The sequence below is a fragment of the Oryx dammah genome, unplaced genomic scaffold (genome assembly GCF_014754425.2).
Source record: "Oryx dammah isolate SB20612 unplaced genomic scaffold, SCBI_Odam_1.1 HiC_scaffold_18, whole genome shotgun sequence".
Classification (NCBI taxonomy): Eukaryota; Metazoa; Chordata; class Mammalia; order Artiodactyla; family Bovidae; genus Oryx; species Oryx dammah.
The window spans coordinates 77,285,928-77,306,399 of NW_024070202.1; the positions used below are offsets into that span (position 1 = coordinate 77,285,928).

General features: G+C 51.1%; 1 protein-coding gene across 1 annotated transcript in view; it reads left to right on the forward strand.

The window, feature by feature from the left end:
* Window positions 1-10,133, forward strand: part of NUDCD3 (NudC domain containing 3) — a 70,217-nt gene extending 60,084 nt beyond the window's left edge. Inside the window, exons 5-6 of the mRNA XM_040259836.1 lie at window positions 5,313-5,501; window positions 8,389-10,133. Coding sequence (XP_040115770.1) covers window positions 5,313-5,501; window positions 8,389-8,499 — 300 coding nt within the window. The 3' untranslated portion in view covers window positions 8,500-10,133. The remainder of the gene's footprint in view (window positions 1-5,312; window positions 5,502-8,388) is intronic.
* Window positions 10,134-20,472: the final 10,339 nt, after the last annotated feature.

A 20,472-nucleotide genomic window follows, 5' to 3' on the forward strand; every position in this document is an offset into this window, starting at 1 on the left:
CACCCCAGAGCTGGGCTTGTTAATTTTATCTTTGCTGACATATTTGCATTTCTCCCATTTGTTCCTTTCCATTTTTCTAGGGAGGATATGTGTTTCTCTGTGAAGTGGTTCACTATCTTTGTTTTGTCATAGGTGGCCACCTGTCCCTTTCCTGGCCCTGAGGGACCATTGTTCAGCTTAAAATACAGGTTAAGTTATGGTAGTATTTTGGCAAGGGCCCAAGCCTGGAAATTAGTCCAGGGAGTGAAATGCAAGTTCTTGGCTTTCAGTACCCATGTCTCCCGGGACCTGTCTTGTTTCTCAGGCTGGGCACATTTTTGGCATCGTTGCCAATCCCCAGGTCCCAGCCAGGAAGAGCTGAGACCTGGTGTTGAGAAGTAGGTGGCCTAAGGCATCATGTTCCAGCAGCATTCTGGAGAAGTTGCCCAGTGAACAGGAGGGGTGTGCCAAGCCGAACCAGAAGACCACCCTCCCAGTGGACAGAGCAAGCACCCCTCCATCCCACGTGGGAGGAGAGAGTACAGGAAGCTCGGCAGCACGTGGTCACATTTCTCCCAGCCACACCCCCATCATAGCCAGCTTCTGTCTGGCCCTCAGCGCTTTAATGTTCAAGCTTAAAAATTTGTTAGCATCAAAGACTAGGAGATTCCGCACAACAGTACCGCCCGTGGCAAAGCCCTGAGAGGTCAGTGGTCTGGCTGGGGATCACGTCCTCCCCGCAGAAGTGCCTGGAGCTGAGCAGGCCCCCTGCTGTCTCTGCCTATCTTCTGTCCTGGTTTCAAGACAACCCCCTGAAACATCACCCGCAACTTTCACGCACATCTCCTTGGTCCAGACTTGATCCCACGTACGGGCAGCTGCGAGGAGCTGTCTTCCTTGCCGGGCACACTGCCTCCCTGAATAGAAACAGGGTTCTGTGAGGAGGGGAGAGGAGGGAGATGAGTGTCGGTGAGTCATCAGCACAGATTGGGGTGCTGAGGTAAGCTGATCCACGTGGAGTTGGAAGTTTCTGCGAGGACATTTTGGGAAAACTGTTCAGCCAGCACTCTGGGGGTTCCCCTGAGAAACTTATTCTCAATCCGGGACCAGTTGCTACAAGGAACCTGGAGGAAGGCCGAGGGATAAGGGTGAGTTATCAGGTCACAGCAGCCACCCCTGACCAGCCAGGCTGGGGCTCTCTGAGTGCTGCATGGTCAGGGACTGGAGTGGGTGAGAGCTGTTGAGATGCTGGACATCCAGGAGCTGGTGCTGAGAGAAGGCCCCTGCTGGCTTCCCACAGCTTCTGTTGGGGCTGGAAGCATAGTCTCCCCGCCACTGCGGGGGAGAGGGAGTCAGGGAGGAACCCCCAGGCGCTGCAGCCATGTGACGTCTGTGCCTGCCAGTGGGGCATCGCAGGAGGGGCACAGCATCGCCTGTGCAGGGTTCTACTGGGGGCGCGTCCCTGAGTTTCATCAGGAGGAAGCACCAGACAAACCCCAGATGAAGAAACGATTTTAACAACAAAGGACCGCAGTGGCGGAATGTTCTAGGTTAAAGGGGACAGGCCCACTAAGATGTAGTTGGGCTCCTGGACTGGATCCTGTGCTGGAGGCGAGGGGAGCTGAGCCCTACTGGGTTGTCCAAAAAGTTCAGATTTTTCCTTAAGATGTTACAGAAAAATCCAAATGAACTTTTTGGCCAACCCAATAGTGAAGAACTTTCATATCTTCAGGAAGAGGCACTCACTGAAGTATTAAGGGTAAAGGGCCAAGATTCTGGAACAAGTGTCATGTAATTTACCACATATTATATATGAACTTACACAGAATGAGTGTGTGCAGACACACGCATGTGATAAAAGGGATAGTGTGTTAACAATGGGTAAATCTAGGAAAAGGGTGTGTGGCTATTCTTTGTACTGAACAATTCTAGTAACTTGTGAGATTGAAGTTGTTCCGGATAAAATGTTTTAAGAAATGAGATGGCACATAAGTCCATGAAAGATGCTCAACATTGTTAGTTGTTAAGCAAATGCCAGTTAAAACCACGGTGACATGTCACTTCATATTTATTTGATTGGCTCCTGAAAAGAATCAACAGTAGCAGGTGCTGGCAAGAGTGTGGAGCCCCTGGAGCCCCCCTGTGGAGAGGAGGGCCATAAAGTTACACATACACTTACCATAGGACCCAGCAGCCCCACTGCTGGGTGTCTACGAAGGGAAAGGGAGACACACATTCACACACAGCCCTGCAGGCAGCCTGGTAGGTGACTGCCGAACCCTGGAAAGGCCCACCTGGCCACCCACAGGTGCGTCAGCCCACCGTGTCAAGGGGTTGCCCCTCCATGTGGGCACAACGTGGCTGAATGCCAGACCACTGCGCTAAGAGAAGAGCAGACCAAGACACAGACCAACAAGATGGCAAAGTGAGTGGCGGGCAGAGGGGATCACCGACCAAGGGGGCCAGGAACTTTAGGCTGTGGCTTGATAGTGGTAGCTGTGTGGCTGCATTTGTCAAAACTCATAGGATGGACCTACTCTCATAAGTGAGTTTTACTATGTGTCAGCTTACGCCTCCACAAACCCAATTAAAAAAAATAACTTAAAAAATCAAAACCAAATGTTAAACCATCAGACTACTTTATCAAAGATTATTTTTAGACCTGAATCCTTCTTCCCCATTTCAAGAACATTTTCCATGTGTCCTCTGGGTGCTACATTTCGTATTGCTCAACCTGGAAAAGGAATAAAGTTCTGACCCACTAGCACAGGAATGTGAGGACATCGCATTGAGTGAAATAAGCCAGGCATGGGATACGTAGCTTTTGGGTCCATTTCTGGGAAGTGTCCAGAAAAGGCAAATAAATGATTTGTTGCCAGAGCTGGGGGAGGGCAAGCCTCTGGGCAGAGTGAGGAGTGACCGCTCGTGGGTACGAGTTCTCTTTTTGTGATGATGAGAATGTTCTGGAACTAGACACAGCCTCTGTGTGCAGAATGCATTGAATTGTTCACCTTAAAATGACTCATTCTTTGTTGATGTGAATTTCCCCTTAAAGGTGGTGCTAGGCTCATCTTAATGCCTGTTGGGTGTGCAGAGTGCCCATGCAGACGTGTTCTGTGGAGGCGGGAGGCACAGGTAGTGAGGCGCACCAAGCTCCTCGTCAGGATCAGTCCCGTGGTGCCCCTGAGCCGTGTTAGGCCTGGGTGTGCGTGGACCTGACTAGGACACCCCACGTGTGGTTTGTGTGAGAAGGACCAGCAGCAGAGCACTGGGGTGGGGTTCAGGCTGCCCCCACACAGTGCCGTTGAGGGCTGTTGGCCTGAGCGCGGCTCTGCTCTGCGATCCAGGTGAGGCGCTGACTTCCAGGTAGAGGTAACAGTATGTATTTTACAGGGCTTGTATTAATGCTAATGATACACGTTAAGAGAGATCTCAGCAGTGATAATGAGATCACTGCTGAGATCAGTGATCACTAACAAAGACACAAATAAATCTGAAGGGTTTGTTCTTTTTGGAAATTTATATTCTGTAAGTACAGTTGTCTCTCAGTATCCTCAGGGGGTTGGTTGCAGGACACCCAGAGGATACCCACATCCAAGAATGCTCTCATCTCTTAATATAGATGGTGTTGTGTCTGCACACAACCTACATACATCCTCTCTTACACTTCATGACATGTACTTAATTCAATGCAAATGCTATGTAAACAGTTGTTGCTGAAGGAGACAAGTTCAAGTCTTGCTTTTGAAAACTTTCTGGAAATTTCTTTCCCAAATATTTGTGATCTGAAGTTGGTTGAGCCAGTGGATAGAGGGTTGACTGTTCCTCAGAAGCTCTCCTGGAATAGCATGAAGAGAGTGGGTTTCCCCCTCAAGCCTTCCACTACACTGGCCCGGAGATCTGCAGTTCCATGAAGATGGGGCTCAGAGCTTGGCACTGGGGTCTTGGAGGGCCAGGTCATGTCCACGCATGCAAGCAGGAGAGTAAGTGGGCAAAAAGCTGCCCGAGCAGCTGGGCAGAGCATCTGGACACAGAGCCTTCACTCTGACTGGAAACCGTGGTGTTGGCAGGGCAGAGGCCATTCATCTGGGGCAGGGCCCCTGCCATCTCACCCCTGCCATCTGCACGGCCACGTCCACCCGTGACGCTCAGAAGTGGGGCAGCCTCGTTGTGTGCTGGGCTGAGATACTGACGTTGATGCCTTGCTCGCTGTGTTCTGGAGCTGTCTCCACTGCGTGACCTGCCCTATCAGCTCCCATTCCTCAGCCGCTCTCAGCGCCTGGGGCTGAGCTCTGCTGGACCTGGGCTCCGTAGGGGCTCTTGGTGCACCGGGGCAGAGGGCTGGAGCTGGCAGCACTGCCCTCTGCAGCCCGTGAGCCATGGGGCGGGCTGACTTATGGCCTGTGAGCATGCAGTATCTGCACAGATGTCACTTGTAAGGATTGCCCGCTAGCCAGTCACACTGTCCTCATGGCACTCTGAGTAAGAGCTGCTCTTGCTGTGGGCTCATCATCTCTATCACCTCTGCCCCCTTTTGGGTGTGACTGGGGGTTTCATCCTGTCCGAGAGTGGACAACGTGAGGTAGGTTTGCAGCTCACCTGTCAATTCTTAGTCAGCTGATGGAGAGTTTCCCCAAGAACTCAGCTGCTGGGTGTAGTAGGTCCCTGAGTGGACCCTGGGATGCGTGTACTTGACTTCACCTTCAGGCCAAGCCCTGCTATTCTGCCATCCTTGTCTCTGAGTTCTTGTGCCCTCCTGACTCTTCTGTCTCCTCCCTGGGCTACACCATGAGGCTGGGCAGGAAGTGAGTCTCACGCAGTGGTTGCCCTGGCCAGGCCAGGGAGGACAGTGGGACAAAGAAGCCTGGACGTCAGGTTGTGGGGGAGTCTGTCAGGCTGAAGGCTTGGTCCCTTGGCAGGGGACCCCAGCAGGCAGGAGACTGGCTGCTGCATTTGGAAGCAGGAAAGGTCATTGGTGGGGTGGTGAGCTAGTGGGGGCTCAACAGGTGGATGTTGAAAGAAGCTCCTGTTTGGGCTCAAGCTTCCCTTGGCAGCTGGGGAGGCTGTGACAGGGGCCAGTTACCATGGGTGGTGCAGCTCAGAGCAGCTGGAAACGTCCCCTCTGATGAGCAGGCTGGGCTTCTGGTGGCTGAGCAGGTGGCGTTGCTGATGCCCGTGGAGGGTCACTGTTTTCCTGAGAGGACCTGGGGACAAGGACCATAGGCACCACTCAGTCCCAGTTCTGGAGAGTGGAGTCCCCAGTGTCCCCACATTTCCTGGGTCCCCAGTGCCGCCTCCCCAGCCCTGACCCTGTCTCTGCCCTCGTGTGCCAGGTGAGCCTGAACAAGGTGGGCGAATACTGGTGGAGTGCCATCCTGGAGGGCGAGGAGCAGATCGACATTGACAAGATCAACAAGGAGCGCTCCATGGCCACGGTGGACGAGGAGGAGCACGCCGTCCTGGACCGGCTCACCTTCGACTACCACCAGAAGCTGCAGGGCAAGCCGCAGAGCCACGAGCTGGTACGGGCACACACACTTCCTGGGCCTCCCTGGGGCTTGAGCTGGGGTAGACAGGGCATGCTGCTGTCTGTGCAGCTGCCTCCTGGGTCCCGACACGGCAGCCCGGGCCTGGTCACTGCCTGGGATGGGGCTCTGGTTCCGTGCCTGGACCGAGAGCCCAGGTGGCAGGGCCGAGAGGTGCCTCTCCAGAGGGTCCTGGTAATGCCACGTGTTCCTACCTCACACACTGGGGCCGTCCCTCCCCTCAGCCCTTCCAAGACCCTCAGTACAGGAGGAACAGCCTGGCCCTGCCCTGCCTCGGGTCCAGTGCAGGTTTGACCACAAAGGACCAGGAGGAAGAAAATTTTTCCAAGTCACTTTCGAAGTCAGAGGTCTGAGAAGTGTGGCTGACCAGCAGCCACAGAAGGGCAGGAGGACATCAGTGACTGGAGAGGAGGCTCGTCTGGAGCCTGTGGTGGCAGAGAGGAGGATTAGACACATGCTGTCTTTCTCCTGTTTGATACTCCCAAGAGTGGCTGTTTAGAGAAGAGAGTTCCTCTCTCAGTGGCCCAAGTGAACCGTACAGGGATTTGAGAGGAGGGTTGAGGTGTAGAGGTCACAGCACGTGTTGAAGGTCCTGTAGCTGGTCTGGCAGCAGGGTGGGGTTTGAACCCTGAGCTAGTGTCAGGCTTGTCTGTCATTCCTCCCCGAGTCTCTGAATCGTCTCTTGATCTCGTTCACCAACCTTACCTGGGCTTATGGGGCTGGAGGCCAGGACTGAGGTTGACCATTGGCTCTCAGGCACCTGGTGGTCTCATCTGTGGAAAGTGGCCTCAGGCTGTAATCCCTGAGCTGGCCTAACACAGGACATGGGGTGCAATCACCTCTGTGTACGTTTAGGTGGCAGTTTTATCCAGTTAATGCTGCGTTTGCCTGCAGCCACCAGATGAAAGAGCAGTCTGAACACCGGCCTGACGGGAGAGGGCCCTGGGCAGCTGTTGAAAGTTTGGATGTCGGGCCCCAGAGTGGGCAGGTACTTGGCCGTGAGGTCTAAATAAGAAGCAAGAGGTCCCTGCTGATGAGCTCAGGGCTGGGATACACCGATCTAAGAAGCATCTGAAAAAGAAACCTGAAGACACCGGTCTGATGGAAAGGCTTCCGTGGTTTGAGTCGGAAGTGGTGGTTCTAGCAGGACTTGCCATGGGCCCGGCAGTGCTGACTGTGGTGGTATGAGTGCCTGGCTGAGTGCAGGGCCCTGTGGAGGCCTTCAGTGAACACACGGGAGCCCTTGGATGGTGGTGCAGGCGGTGGGTCTCAGTGGTGACCCCTCGTCCAGCTGACCTGCTCCTGGACGGCTCGGTGCCTCAGGGCTGTGTTAGGAGAGGCAGGGGCACCAGCACTGCTGTCTGGGACTCCTCTGGGCTCAGCAGGGATTGGGAACGAACGTCTGCATATGGGGCCTGGCCTCCTAGGCATCCCCCTGGACTATCTTTGGCACACGGAGCCTCGAGGGACGCGCAGTGTGGGGAGCAGGTTTGGAACCGAGAGGAAAGCGTGGAGGTTTGAGGAGCCGGCAGAGCTGGCGTGGCCTGGTGGTGAGGCAGCTGGCCTCTGTGACACTGAAGCCCTGCACAGTCACTGTGGTCCCTGGAGGAAAGCGTCCCAAGAAGAGAGTCAGCACACTGCAGGTGGCTTTGGATGAGGGTGGTGGGAGGAGAGGCGGCTTAAGAAAGTAGGAGGTGGCAGTGAGGGGCCTGGGGCAGGACCAGCGCGGGGAGTGGGCTGAGGACCCTGTGAGGCTGGGGCAAGAGGGCCCGTCAGACTGCCCACGACGAGGCTGGGGCGCGGGGACGTCGCGGTGGGCCGAGCTCAGAGCTCACTGGAGCGGGTTTGTCTCGATGCTCAGCTGAGGGGCGTGGAGTGAGAGCCTGAGGAGGAGGAGGCTGGGGCGATGGGCACGAGCTGGAGGAGGAGCGGTGGGAGGCAGGCCACCCTGTGGCTGCCGGCGCCCGGAGGCGCGCGGCTGGGCGGGGCTGGTGCTGGCGTGCCAGGAGCTGTTCCGGGGGCCTTGGCGTGTGTCAGGTGTGCCGAGCCGAGTGCAGTACGCACTGCGTGTCTGACCTGTCTGCTGCTGCATCACTTAGGTGGAGTAATGGGGCAGAGAAGGCCCCGTCAGGAGCCCTGCGGTCTTGTCAGACACCAGGAGCTTTCCCCTCAGCTCACTCTGTCAGCCTAGAGGTAAAGAGGTGGGTAGGGCTTTCTGGCCCTGTGACCGTGAGTCTCTTTATTTTTCCCGGTCAGAAGGAAGGGGAGAGGGTTTCCAGCCCAGTGTGTTTGCAGGGAGGACATGGAGATGTGGGGACCTGGGGGGACGGGGCCTGTAGCGCCGTGAGGGCCTCCCACATGGCGCAGCCTCCTGCTGCCACCCCCGAAGGCTGGTGGTCCAGACTGGGATGATTGAGCCCACCTTTGATAATAGCTTTGGCCCCTGCCCCCGGGGGCTGTGGGATCGGTGATTGGTGGGTGCACAGTCAGACAGCCTGAGGTCTCTCCCTTTGAGTCACAACCTAGGTCATTCCTAGACCATCTGAGAGCGCAGGCCTGGAGACCACCCGCCTTGTCCCTATGAAAGGGGAGTAGAGAGCCTCTCTTTACAGCTCAGTTGGCTCTGTGGGCTGTGGCCCTCAGGCCCTTTGGAGCTTGGACAGATACTCCTGGTGAGCAGGGAAGATGGCCGGTGTTGCTCTGGGGACAGGATGGGGTGGAACCTGAATGCGGGGAGCAGGGGCTTGCGGAGGCTCTGCTGTCAGCCCAGCCAGGTCCTCTTCCGGAGGAAGCAGAGCGGAGTTCTGCTCTGGGACGTGCAGGCCTGGTGACTACAGTTAACCTCTCTGTTTTCTGTTTGTAGAAAGTCCATGAGATGCTGAAGAAGGGGTGGGATGCTGAAGGCTCTCCCTTCCGAGGCCAGCGATTCGACCCGGCCATGTTCAACATCTCCCCGGGGGCTGTGCAGTTTTAATGACCGGAGGAGAGGAAGCCCTCGCCGGCAGGGAAGCGGGGCCACGGCCGTGCCCCCCAGCTCCCTCCTGCTGGGGACTCGCTGTCTAGTTTCAAGGGTGAACCCGGCCTCCACCCTGCCCTGCGTCTCCAGACTGTTTCAGAGCAGGGCGGGGCTGTGCGCCTTGCGAGGGGGTGTCGGGGCGCAGGGGCTGTCTCAGCGGGCGCAGCTCTGGGCCCTGCCGGCACCGCTCGCCACTCCCTCCCTCCCTGCGCTCATGGCTCCGCTCCTGTGCTCTCTGCTTGCTGTCCTCCGTGCGCGCTTGGGGCGGGCGTGGGTGCCCCTCAGCTGTGGAAGCGCAGGCAGGGATGTGCAGGCTGAGGGCCCGGCTCAGGGCCAGTTTGGGGAAGCTGCCGCCTTGCCCTCCTGCTGGGTGTGTTCTTGTGTCGTCTTGCTTGTCTGCTTGTGCGTGTCCACCGCCTTCCTCAGCCTCGTCGAGGAGCCACGGAAACCAGGGTGCTGGTCTCTGGTTCTGGGTGCTGGAAGCGTCTCTGGTGGCCTCAGGCCCTGCACAGCAGGGTCTCTGTCTTCTGATTGGCCTGTCCTGCTGCCACCCGGCCTAGCACTTTCCCCTGGGGGACCTGGTTCTTGTCAGAGCGAGCTGGGCCAGGCGCCCTCAGGAGACCCCATGGTGTGTCACTGCTCACTGCAGCCCCAGGTCCTTTCTTGGCTGAAGCCAGACTGTGCCACCCAGAGCTTGGGGCCCTGCTCCCGTGGCTCTCCCAGGACCCAGAGCCCTTGCCCTTCGCCAGGACCGCGTGGCTGCCCTATTGGTCTGTTACCTTGCAGGCCTCTGCACCCTGGAACCTGCCCTCGAGCTCTGTGTGCTGGACTGCGGGAGGAGGAGCCCTGGGGGTGGGGATGTTCCTTCTAGAAACTTCCACCTTCAGCTGCGTGGGTGGGAGCTGGTTGATTGCTGTGTGTGGGGGCAGGTTTCTGGCTCACAGGGCCCTGTAGACACACCCCTGGGAAGCACTTGCTTGTTCCGATGCCATCACGGGAGGTGTGTACACCTGGTGACTGGTGGGAGCACCACCAAGGCGGCATGGAGCACTGTTGTTGGCTGTCGTCACCAAGGCTGGTCACAGCGCTGCTGAGGCCCCCCTTCAGCGTCCTCCGGATCTCACCTGTCCCATGTAGTGAGAGGTCTCGCTGGTCTGTGTGATAACCATTCTGGCACCGTGCCTGTCTCCTCCCCTCTGCCATCCCCAGGGGGTCCTCTGCCATTACCGGCTGGGGTATGAGGCCTGCACCTTGGTTGTTTGGGAGCTGTGGACTCCATGGTCAGTTGTCTTCCTTTTGCCCAATTTTATTTTCAAATGTCTGGATTTCTCCCCACCCCACTAGGGATAATAGCAGCTTGCCGGCATCTGGGAGTGGCAGGCTGGGGGGCTTGCCATCTTGTGGGCTGCCTGCACCCCTCGCTGCTGGCCTGGGCCCTGGACCTGTGCACTCTGCCTGTTTTCTCTCTTCAGACACGGCAGGAGCAGTTTGGCCACTGAGCTCCATCAGCTGAGGTCCAAGGAAAATGGGGTGCCCACCTGCGAAATCACCCTGTCTCCGGTGTTGGTTTGCAATAAATCTGTATTTAAGCACTTCTGGGTCTGTGTGTGATATTTTCTGCCAAGACGGTTTTCACTATGTGGTCATTACCTGAATTCTAGCCATCAGGCCCATGTATACAGCAAACACCAAAATGGGAATTCCTAAATAGCTCCCAAAGCTGTTTCTTATCCAGCCTGCATCCTGGCAAGACTTCACACAGCTTTCAGAAACATAATAAGCTTTCGATCAGGAAAAAAGATTGTAGCTCTAGAGCTCACATCCATTTCCAAGCAGGATTCACAAGACTTCAGCCAGAGGGTCCTTGGTGCCCCATTTACCTGCAGTGGCCCCAGAGTACTGGCCTCGTGCTCGTGCCTGCACCCCTCAGGCATAACAGGCTTGTGGCACGTCCTGTGCCTCAGGCATATTGCAGGCTCTCCAGTGTGGCCTCCCCCCACCCCCACCCCCATTCCAGGGGCCGAGCTTAATGGGCAGAACCTGGTGGGTATTTCTTGAATGAATGAAGAATGTAGACAGTCCAACAGTGAAATTACCAAGCAGACTCCCAGGGCAGAAATAATCTGCCAGGAAGGACAGCGCCGTCTTCAACAGTTTGTCTCCAAAGTGTGCAGGAGGGAGAAGTCAGGAGTATTTTGTGTGCAAATGTGTCCAGGAGGTGGCAGCTGCCTTACAGAGACCTGACCACTCAGAGCACAGTCTGGGGAACAGACCCAAACCCACCTCCAATCTGCTCCCCAGGCGGCCAGCTGGCAGCAGTCTCAACCCAGGGCAGACAAGTTGTTTCCGTGAATAAAGAGTGGAGTGTGGGCGTGGAAGCAGTCTTCGGTAAGCCCTCTCTCTCCCTCTTGGACAGAGGGCAGGCGCCAGAGCAGAGCTCCTACCCTGAACAATGGCTCACACATGGGACTGGTCCCCCGTGGCCTGGGAATCAAGTTGTCCAAGCGTGGCTGGTCCCAGGCACACCTCTCCTGGACATGAGGTTGGCACGCTATCGCTCAGCTTGCTGGTGCCCCCTGGACACGGTTAGGGATCCCAAGGCCTCTCCTTCAGTCCCTATCACAACTTCAGGGGCGAGGAAAAAGTAATCTGCGATTTCAGGCCCAGCTTACCCCTCAGCTTGTCCACACGAGCTTGGTTTTATCTACATGCTTGGTTTTATTCTTTATAACTCAAGGTTGGGTCACTGGTCTGCTTTCAAAGGGAAAAAGGAGCATCAGATGCCAGGTGGGGCCTTAGATCTCCCTGCCCCCAGAACCTTGACCTGGACACCACTCCCTGCTCTCCCAGCCCTGTTCTGCGGAATCTGGCATTTGCTGCCATTCGCTTGGGGAGGGTAGGTCTGGAATCACACCCTCCGGCCCCCACTGGGAGAGTCTGGCTACTGTGACTCAGACTTGGTGGAGCAGGGTGATACCACCTGTTTATAGGGCACCCGTGGGCCAGAGGTGGCCATCCTCCCACAGAGCAGGCCCAGGCCTGTCCTTTCTGGAGGAGGCCTTTGCAAGAGAGGTGTCTGGACCCGAGGGTGAGTCAGGGCTTCTCCATGGAGCTCAGGCCAGACCTTCCATCACCTCTGTCCTGGTTCCTCCTGGGAGGGATCCTAGGCTTTTGGCCAGCACTGGCTGGGGCATTAGAGACTTTGGCTCAAACTCCCTGTGTACAGTGGCCACAGGGGAAGTGTCACCACTGAGGCATGAGCTGGGCCTCACTCGTGCTCCCATTCCCAGTGGAACCCCCTGCCTCTGCTCTTGCATTGCCCCAGAGATGGTCTGGCTCTGCATATGGATGCAGAAGGGGTGCAAAGCACCCCCCAGCACCATTCACCCACTGAAACTCTTGACAGCCCAGACGCTCCAAGAGAGGCCCCAGAGGGCACTTCAGAGGCCACAGCGGAGCATTGGTGGTGGTGGTGTGGTTGGCAGAGGTCCCTCCTGCAGGGATGGCGAGTCTGCTGTCTGAGGGACAGGGTCATTGGGAAGCTGCTGAGGTTACGACCTTGCAGGGACCAGGGTCAGAAACATCGTGTTAGGGTTGGAGTGTCCCCTGATGGGCCAGGGCTGCAGAGGTGTGGCATGGGGAGTCAGCAGCCCCCAAAGAGGGTGTGTCTGGCTTACAGAGTGCCCACAGGGGGTTTGGGATTAACAGAGGCCAGGGAGGGGGTGCAGAGTGGGGCCTCTGGTGGAGAAGGTGCCAGCATTCTCAATGACCACCCATCAGGGCCAGCCTGGTGCAGAAGACCCAGGGTGGGAGACCAGTCCAAGGTGCAAGGTGCCAGCAGAGGGCAGAAGACAGCAAAGGGAAGCGGAGGCAGGGGCAGGAAGGAGGAGAAGGGCCCTGCCAAGCCCCACACAAGCTGTGTTCTTAAACAGCCCTGTCCACTGAGCACAAAGCGTCCACTGAGCACAAAGCTTCCACAGAAGCCACCCTGAGTGTGCGGGGTCTGCGCCAGCTCCTGCCGGGGTGTCAGCATGCATATCCGTGGTTCATACCAGCCTCAGTACCAGCACCTGGGAGGACTTAAGATGTGACCTACAGGGCCATAAACTAGGTGGGAATCCAGATACTTCCCAGAGTCTGAGCAGTGCTGTCCACCCACCCTGGCGGAGCACCCTGAATCCAACCGCTGGGTTAGCAGTGTGTTGGGGACCCACTGACAACGTGCTGGCCCTCGCCCGCCTTCAGGAGAGGGCTGGCAGTGCTTGCTAGAGAGAGGGGATGCGTTCTTGTGCTCCAGATCCCTTCTACCTCATTTCAGGACACTCAGGGTCCAAGAGTGAGGAAGGAAGGAAGAAGGGAGAGCAAGCAGCAGGCAGGTGGGGAGTTTGCACCCCCTCCTAGTCTCTGGACCACGTTCCTGTCAAGAGGTTGAATGCGGGGCTCCTCGGGACACCGTCAGAGGCTTCCTCCAGTGGAGAGGGTAGCAGGGCTCACCCCTCCCCGTGGGAACTCTGATTCCACTGGCCTGTTTCACCTGCTGCGACTCCTCCCCTGGGGTTCCTGCCCAACCCGACTACCCCGGGGGCTACAGTGCAGCCATGCTTTGTCTCTGAGTACGTCAACCCAGTGACAGGAGAGAGCTCCTGTGTTCAAATCCTTGGTTAGGGGGAAGCAGATGGTGTTTCTGGAACATCGTATCGCATTCCGTTGGACTGGACACCATCAGGACATCTTGGGTACCCCCTGGGACTCTGTAGATCAGCGTCTCCCCGCGCTAGTCACAAGAGCACATCCCGTGTTTATGGTCAGTAACAAGTGACAAGGTCTCTGGGACCCCCAACTCCCTGGGTTAGCGGCTCACATGAAGCCCAGAGGCCTGGGGCAGGCCAGGGTGTGGACAGGCACCCCACACGCGCCTGGGCCTGGGGCCAGGGACGCGGCAGTGAGGACACGAGTCCAGGTCTTGAAAGCCTGTGCCAGCTGTGCAGGTTGGCAGGTCCTGAAAAGGTACCCGTTGACCCCTCCAGTGGCATCGTGACCCCAAGCTTGCACCCCCCCTCACCACTGCCTTCATACCTGGAGAGGTGGGTGCACCTGTGAGTCGACCCAACCAGCCCCTGGCCTCTGCTCGCCTCTCCGCTCCAGTCCCCTCTCCCCTCTGCTTTCACACTTCTCTCCCTTCCCCTTCCCACTCCCCACCTCCACTTTGCTCTCCCCTCTTCTCCTCTCCCTACTGCTTTCATCTCCCCTCTGTTCCCATCCTTTCCCTCCTCCCTCCGCTCTCCTCCTCACCTCCTCAGGCCTTCCTCTCCTGACCCCAAGGCAGGAAGATGACCACACCCTTTAACATGTTTATTGCGGTACCAGATGCATGATACAGAATTTAGAGTCTCACCCATGTTGAGGCGTGCAGTTCAGTGGCATTAAGTGCGTTCACGTGGGTCTGCAGTCATCACCACCGTCCACGTCCAGAACTGATCTTCCCAAAGCGAAATTCCATATCAGTTAAAATTTTTAAAAATTCGTGGCAGGTATTGGAAGTGAGGTTTAACAGAAGTCTCAGTTTCTGGGCTCTGTTGACAGCTTGGGGACCCAGACAGGTGGCATCCGGGCAGCTGTGGCTGTAGCATGTAGGCGGAGCCAGCCACTGCAACCCGCTTCACTCCACTGACACTACCGCAGGCATTGGAAGTGGGGGCAGGAGAGTTCACGTCAGAGTGCTGTAATGATGGGAAGACATGACCAGCCATTGCTTCCCATGAAGGTGGTGGGGGCCTGCGGGCCAATAAATGCAGGCAGGCTCTCCACGCTGGAAAAGGCCAGGAAAAGGATTATCTCCCAGAGCCTCGAAAAGAATACAGCCCTGCCAACATTGCTTCTCGCCCCACGAGACCCATCTGGGGCTTCTGACTTCCAGTACTCTGAGAAAATAACTGTTTTTTTTTTAAAGTTATTTATTTATTTTTGACTGCACTGTCTTTGTTGCTCCTGTGGGCTTTCTCTAGTTGCGGCGAGCAGGGGCTTCTCTAGTTGCAGTGTGCAAGCTTCCTGTGGTGGCTTCTCATTTTGGAGCACAGGATCTAGGGTGCACAGGCTTCAATAGTCGTGCCTCACCAGCTCAGCTGCCCTGTGACATGTGGGATCCTAGTTCCTAGACTAGGGATTGAACCCATATACCCTGCATTGGCAACAAATTCTTAACTACTGGACCACCAGGGAAGTCCCAAATGTATTCTCTTAAGCTACTAAATTTGTGATAATTTGTTAAAAGCAGCAGTAGGAAATTAACATGCCTGAGTGATAGACACTGTCAATATTTTATATTTTAACTGGTCTAATAGGTGAGTGCTGGTTTCTCATTGTGATTTAATTTGTATTTTTCCAATGGCTGACTGTGGTAAACATCTTTTCATGTGCCTTTTGTCATCCATATATCTTTTTTGGTGAAATGTCTGTCAAATGTTTTGCTTGTTTCCTAATTGGACTAATTGTTTTTAAAAGTTTTAAATTTTTAAAATACATTCTAGGTAAAAGTCCTTTGTTGGATATGTGATTTGCAAATATTTTCTCCCTGTCTATGATTAAATCTTTTTAATCTTTGAGCACAGACTTTCTCAGAGCTAAAGGTTTTAATGTTGGCAAGGTCCAGTTTATTAAAATTATTTTATAATTCATGCTTTCTTTTATCATTCTGTTTTGAGCTAAGGTCCTTGTAGACAGTGTATAGTTGGGTCATATTTTTTAAATCCATTCTACCAATCTCTGTCTTTTAATTGGTGTATTTAGACCATATATGTTTAAAGTAATTATTGGTATATTAGGCTTTTGTTTGTCATTTTAATATTTCTTTTCTGTTTTTGTTCCTTTTTTCATTCCTCTGTTTCTTTTTCATTGGCTTTCTTTTCATTTCTTGAACCTTTTTAATAAGTCTACTCTGATTTATTTGTAACATTTTTTTTTGTATATTGCCTTGTATAGTTTTATTTAGTGATTGCCCTAAGTATCTCATACACATATATAACTGGTCACAGTCCAGTGGTGTTGACATTTTCTCACTTTGAGTGAGTCTAGCCATTTTACTTTGTTAATGTCTCTTTATTCTTCTAAGTTTTAAAATACATTTGTCTTCAGGATTTCCTCTACATTGAGAAACCACATCAGATGGTATTAGGATTTTTACTTTAGCCATGAAATGGTATTAAAGAAATTCATGAAGTGAAGTAGTCTATTGTGTTTACTTATTTTCTGGCCACCTCACATGGCTTGTAGGATCTTAGTTCCCTAGCCAGGGATCAAAACCAGCCCCTGGCAGTGGAAACGCAGAGTCCTAACCACTGGGTCACCAGGGATTCCCTGTTTTCTTTATATTTGTCCTCTCCATTGTTCTTTTCTTGAAAAAGGTCCTTGCCTTCTTTTGTCATTATATCTGGAGAGCTTCCTTTAGCCATTCTTTAAAGTGAGGTCTGATAGCAACAAATTCTGTTAGTTTTTCTTCATCTTGGAATACTTTTATTTCCCCTGCATTCCTGAAGGGTAATTTCACTGGATTTTGCAATTGACTATTCTCTTTTTTTCAGCTCATTAAAAATAATATGATATTGTGCCACTCACTTCTGAGCCACCAGGGTTTCAGGTGAGAAGTCTGCTGTCATTCGAATGATATTCCTCTATTAGAAATTTATTGTTTCTGACGATTTTGAAGATTTCTTCTTCTTTGTTTTCAGAAGTTTAGTCATGATGTCTTGGTGTGGATCTCTTTAGGTTTTTCCTATTTGCGTTTTGCTCAATTTCTTGAATCTGTACATTTATCTCTTTTGTAAAAATTGGGCTTTTTAAAAAGACACCATTTATTAAATTACTTTTTCAGCCCCATATTCTTTCTTCCTGCCTTCTAAAATAATAAGAATGATACAATATGAATGTTGGATCTTGTGTCCTTGTTCCATAGATCTGTTCATTTTATTTTTCAGCCTATTTTCTGCCTGTTGTTCAGAATGAGTAAATTCTATTGATCTTTCTTTAAGTTTATTGATTCTATCCTCTGTCATCTCCAAACTACTGGAGAGTTTATTCAGCAAAGTTTTTAATTTGGTTAGTGTGTTTTTCAGTTCTATAATTTATACTTTATAGAAAATATTAATTTTTTTCAAATAAAAGTTTTTTTCCTATCCCTAACCCCACCTCTGTCAACCACCAATCTGTTCTCTGTATCCTTGAGCTTTTTTTTTTAAGTTCCACTTATAAGAGACATTATATGGTATTTGTCTTTCTCTCTCTGACTTATTTCACTTAGTATAACGCTCTTGAGGTCCATTCATGTTGTCAACAAGTGGCAGGATTTCATTCTTTTTTATAACTGAATAATATTCCGTCAGATGTATATATCACAATTTCTTTGTCCATTCATCTATCAGTGGACACTTAGGTTGTTTTTATGTCTGGCTACTATAAATAATTCTGCAGTGAACATGAGGGAACGTATATCTTTTTGAAGATTGTAAGCAATGGAGAAAGAGTTCTTAAACAGCCACCCTCAGGCAGAGCAAGAAGAAAACCTGTTAGATAATCATCATGACCGCGGCCTAAGGGGCAGGTTTCCAAGTAGATATGCGTTTCAGGGCTGACTGTAATCTTTTCCAGAGACCTTGGAGGGTGGATGTTTCCTTTCTACTTACCCCCTGCCTTGCTACAGCGGCCGTGTCTTCTGGTGGCAGGGGGTGGGGGATTTTTACCTGCATTAGTGCCCCTGTTTCTGTTTGGTGCCCGTTTTTCTGTGACTGACCCACCCAGGAAGCACCTCTTGATCACCCGGTTCTGACAACCAGGAGGGCTTTTATTCCTGGGTCCCGCAGGATTGTGGCAGTTGGAGAGATGGTTCTTGTGCGACTGCTACTCCCAGGACAGTGCACAGACTGTGAACTGAGGCACATCCTCCAGTCTTGCTGTGAAAAAGGCTTCTTTGCTTCTCTTAGAGCATCAGCTTGAGGGGCAGACCTCAGGTTTGGCACATTTAGTGGCTTATAGAGCTGCTCTCAAGGAATGTAGGCTGTTGTCACCAGCTTGACACTCTCCATCTGTCTTGCTTCAGCTCACTGGAGTCACCCAGAAAAGAGTTACTCTCATCTGGAGCCCTGATTTTTGCGGCTGTGGCCCAGCGGATGACTCTAGATTACTTAACTCTGGTGGCCAATTGGAGCTTACCCTTGCAGTTCCACAGGACTGTGTATATTTGTGTATTTTAAAAGCTGTTACCTGAGGGTCTGGCTTCCAGCCAGCATGAACCTAGGTACAGAGATCCTGTACTTTGGGACATTGACTTGTCTTGGCACATTCTCAACTACTGGGAGCTATTAAAAATGTAATAGGCTGTTTGGACAAGCACAAAATTTGAGAGACAACAAAAAGCTGGGGCAAGGTTGAACAAGATTTCTCTTCTATACAAGGTAGCTCTTTTCAAGACTAGGAGAAGTGGTTGTTTTATCTATTGGATAGAAGCTTACACATAGAGTCAAGCAAAATGAAGCAACAGAGAAATAGTTTTCAAATAAAAGAAGAAGGCAAAAACCTCAGGAAAAAAGCTATAATTAAATAGTATTTAATTATTTACCTGATAATTTACCTAATAAAGAGTTCAAAGTAATTGTCATAAAGATGATCACTGAACTGGGGAGAAGAATGGATGGACACAGTGAGAACTTCAACAAAGAGATGGAAAGTATAAGAAAGTACCAAATAGAAATAACAGCTGAAGCGTACAATAACTGAACTGAAAAAGTACATCAGAAGTGTTCAACAGCAGACTACATGAAGCAGAAAAAAATAAATAAACTTGAGGACAATGCAGAATAGCAAAAACAAAAAGAATGAAAAGACTGAAGGTAACTTAAGGGAATTATGGGACAACATCAAATGGACTAACATTCACGTTATAGGAGTCCGGCAGGTGAAGAGAGGGAGAGAGAAAAGGGCAGAAATCTTACTTGAAGAACTAATGACTGAAAACTTCCCTAACTTGGGGAAAGAAACAAGCATCCAGGTCCAAGAAGCCCACAGACTACCAAAAAAGAGGACTCGAAAGAGATCCACAGCCAGGCACACGATAATTAAAGTGTCAACAGTTAAAGGTACAGAGAGAAATTTAAAAGCAGCAAGAGAAAAACAGTTTAGTATATACAAGGAAACTCCTGTAAGACCATCATTAGATTTTTTCAGCATATACTTTGCAGGCCAGAAGGGAGTGGCATGATATATTCAAAGTGATGAAGAAAACCTCCAGCCAGGAATACTTTATCCAGCAAGGTTATCATTCAGAATTGAAGGGGAAACGAAGAATTTTTTGGACAAACAAAGCTAAAGGAGTTCATTACCACTAAACAAGAAATGTTAGAGGACCTTATTTAGGCTGAAAGAAAGGCTGCTAAGTAGTAATAGGCCACATATGAAAGTATAAATCTCATTGGTAAGCATAAATAGATAGTAGTGGTTTAATTACTTGTAAAGCTAGTATGATGATAAAAAGACAAAAGTAGTAAAACTGAGTTTGGTAATTAGTTAAGGGATACGTTGAAAGTGAAAGTGACAGTCACTCAGTTGTGTCTGACTCTGCGATCCCATGGCCTATACAGTTCATGGAATTCTCCAGGCCAGAATACTGAAGTGGGTAACCTTTTCCTTCTCCAGAGGATATTCCCAACCCAGGGATCAAACCCAGGTCTCCCGCATTGCAGGCAGATTCTTTTCCAGCTGAGCCACAAAGTAAAATGTGACATCAGAAACATTAAGCCAAGGGTGACAAAGTGCAAAAATGTTGAGTTTTAGAATGGGCTCAAACATAAGTTGTTAACCCACTTGAAACAGATTGTTAAGGATATAAGTTGTTATATGTAAGCCACATGGTAACCAGAGAGCAAAAACTTACAGTAAATACGCAAGATAAAGAGAAAGGAATATAAACATGCTGCTTAAGAAAGAAAGTCACGAAAGAAGAGGACGTTTTTTGAGTCCTCTCGAAGAGAAGAACAGAGGAACTACAAAAACAGCCAGAAAACAACAAAATGACAATGAGCACGTGTCTGTCAATAAAAAGTATAAGTGGGCTAAATTCTCCAAAGACACAGAGTGGCAGAAAAAACAAGTGAGCAACAACAAAAACCGATACCCATCTATCGGCTTCCTACAAGAGACTCCCTTTAAATGTAAGGACACACAGGCTGAAAGTGAAGAGATGTGAAAAGGATATTTCCATGCAAGTGGAAACCAAGAGAAAATTGGAATAGCTATACTTGTGTCAGACAATAGAGACATTAAAGCAAAGGCTGTAATAAGAGACAGACAAAGGTGTTATGTAATGATCAAGGAGTCAGTCTGACAAAAGGATACAACAATTGAATATGCACTGAACATGGGAGCACCTGAATATGTAAAGTAAATATCAACAGGCCTGAAAGGAGGGATAGACAGCAACACAATAGTACTAGGGGGTTTCAATACCCCACTTACTTCCACACAGAAAATCAGTAAGGGAACATTGGTTTTAAGCAACATGTTCAGCAGATGGACTTAACAGATATTTTTAGAACAATCCATCCAAAGCAACAGAATACACATTCTTCTTAAGTGCACATGGAACGTTTTCCAAGATAGCTTGTATGTTAGACTATAAAATAAGACCTGATCAATGTAAGAGGATTGAAATCATATCAAGCACCTTTTCTAAGCACAATGGTATGAAACTAGAAATTAATTACGTGAATAAAACTGGAAAATTCATAAATATGTGGAGATTAAACAGCATGCTACTGAACAACCGATGGATTGAAGAAGAAATTTAAAAAATACCTTGAGACAAACGAAAATGAAAATGTCTGATCAGCATACCAAAATTAATGAGACAGAGCAAAAGCAGTTCTAAGAGAGAAGTGTTTCTTTTAA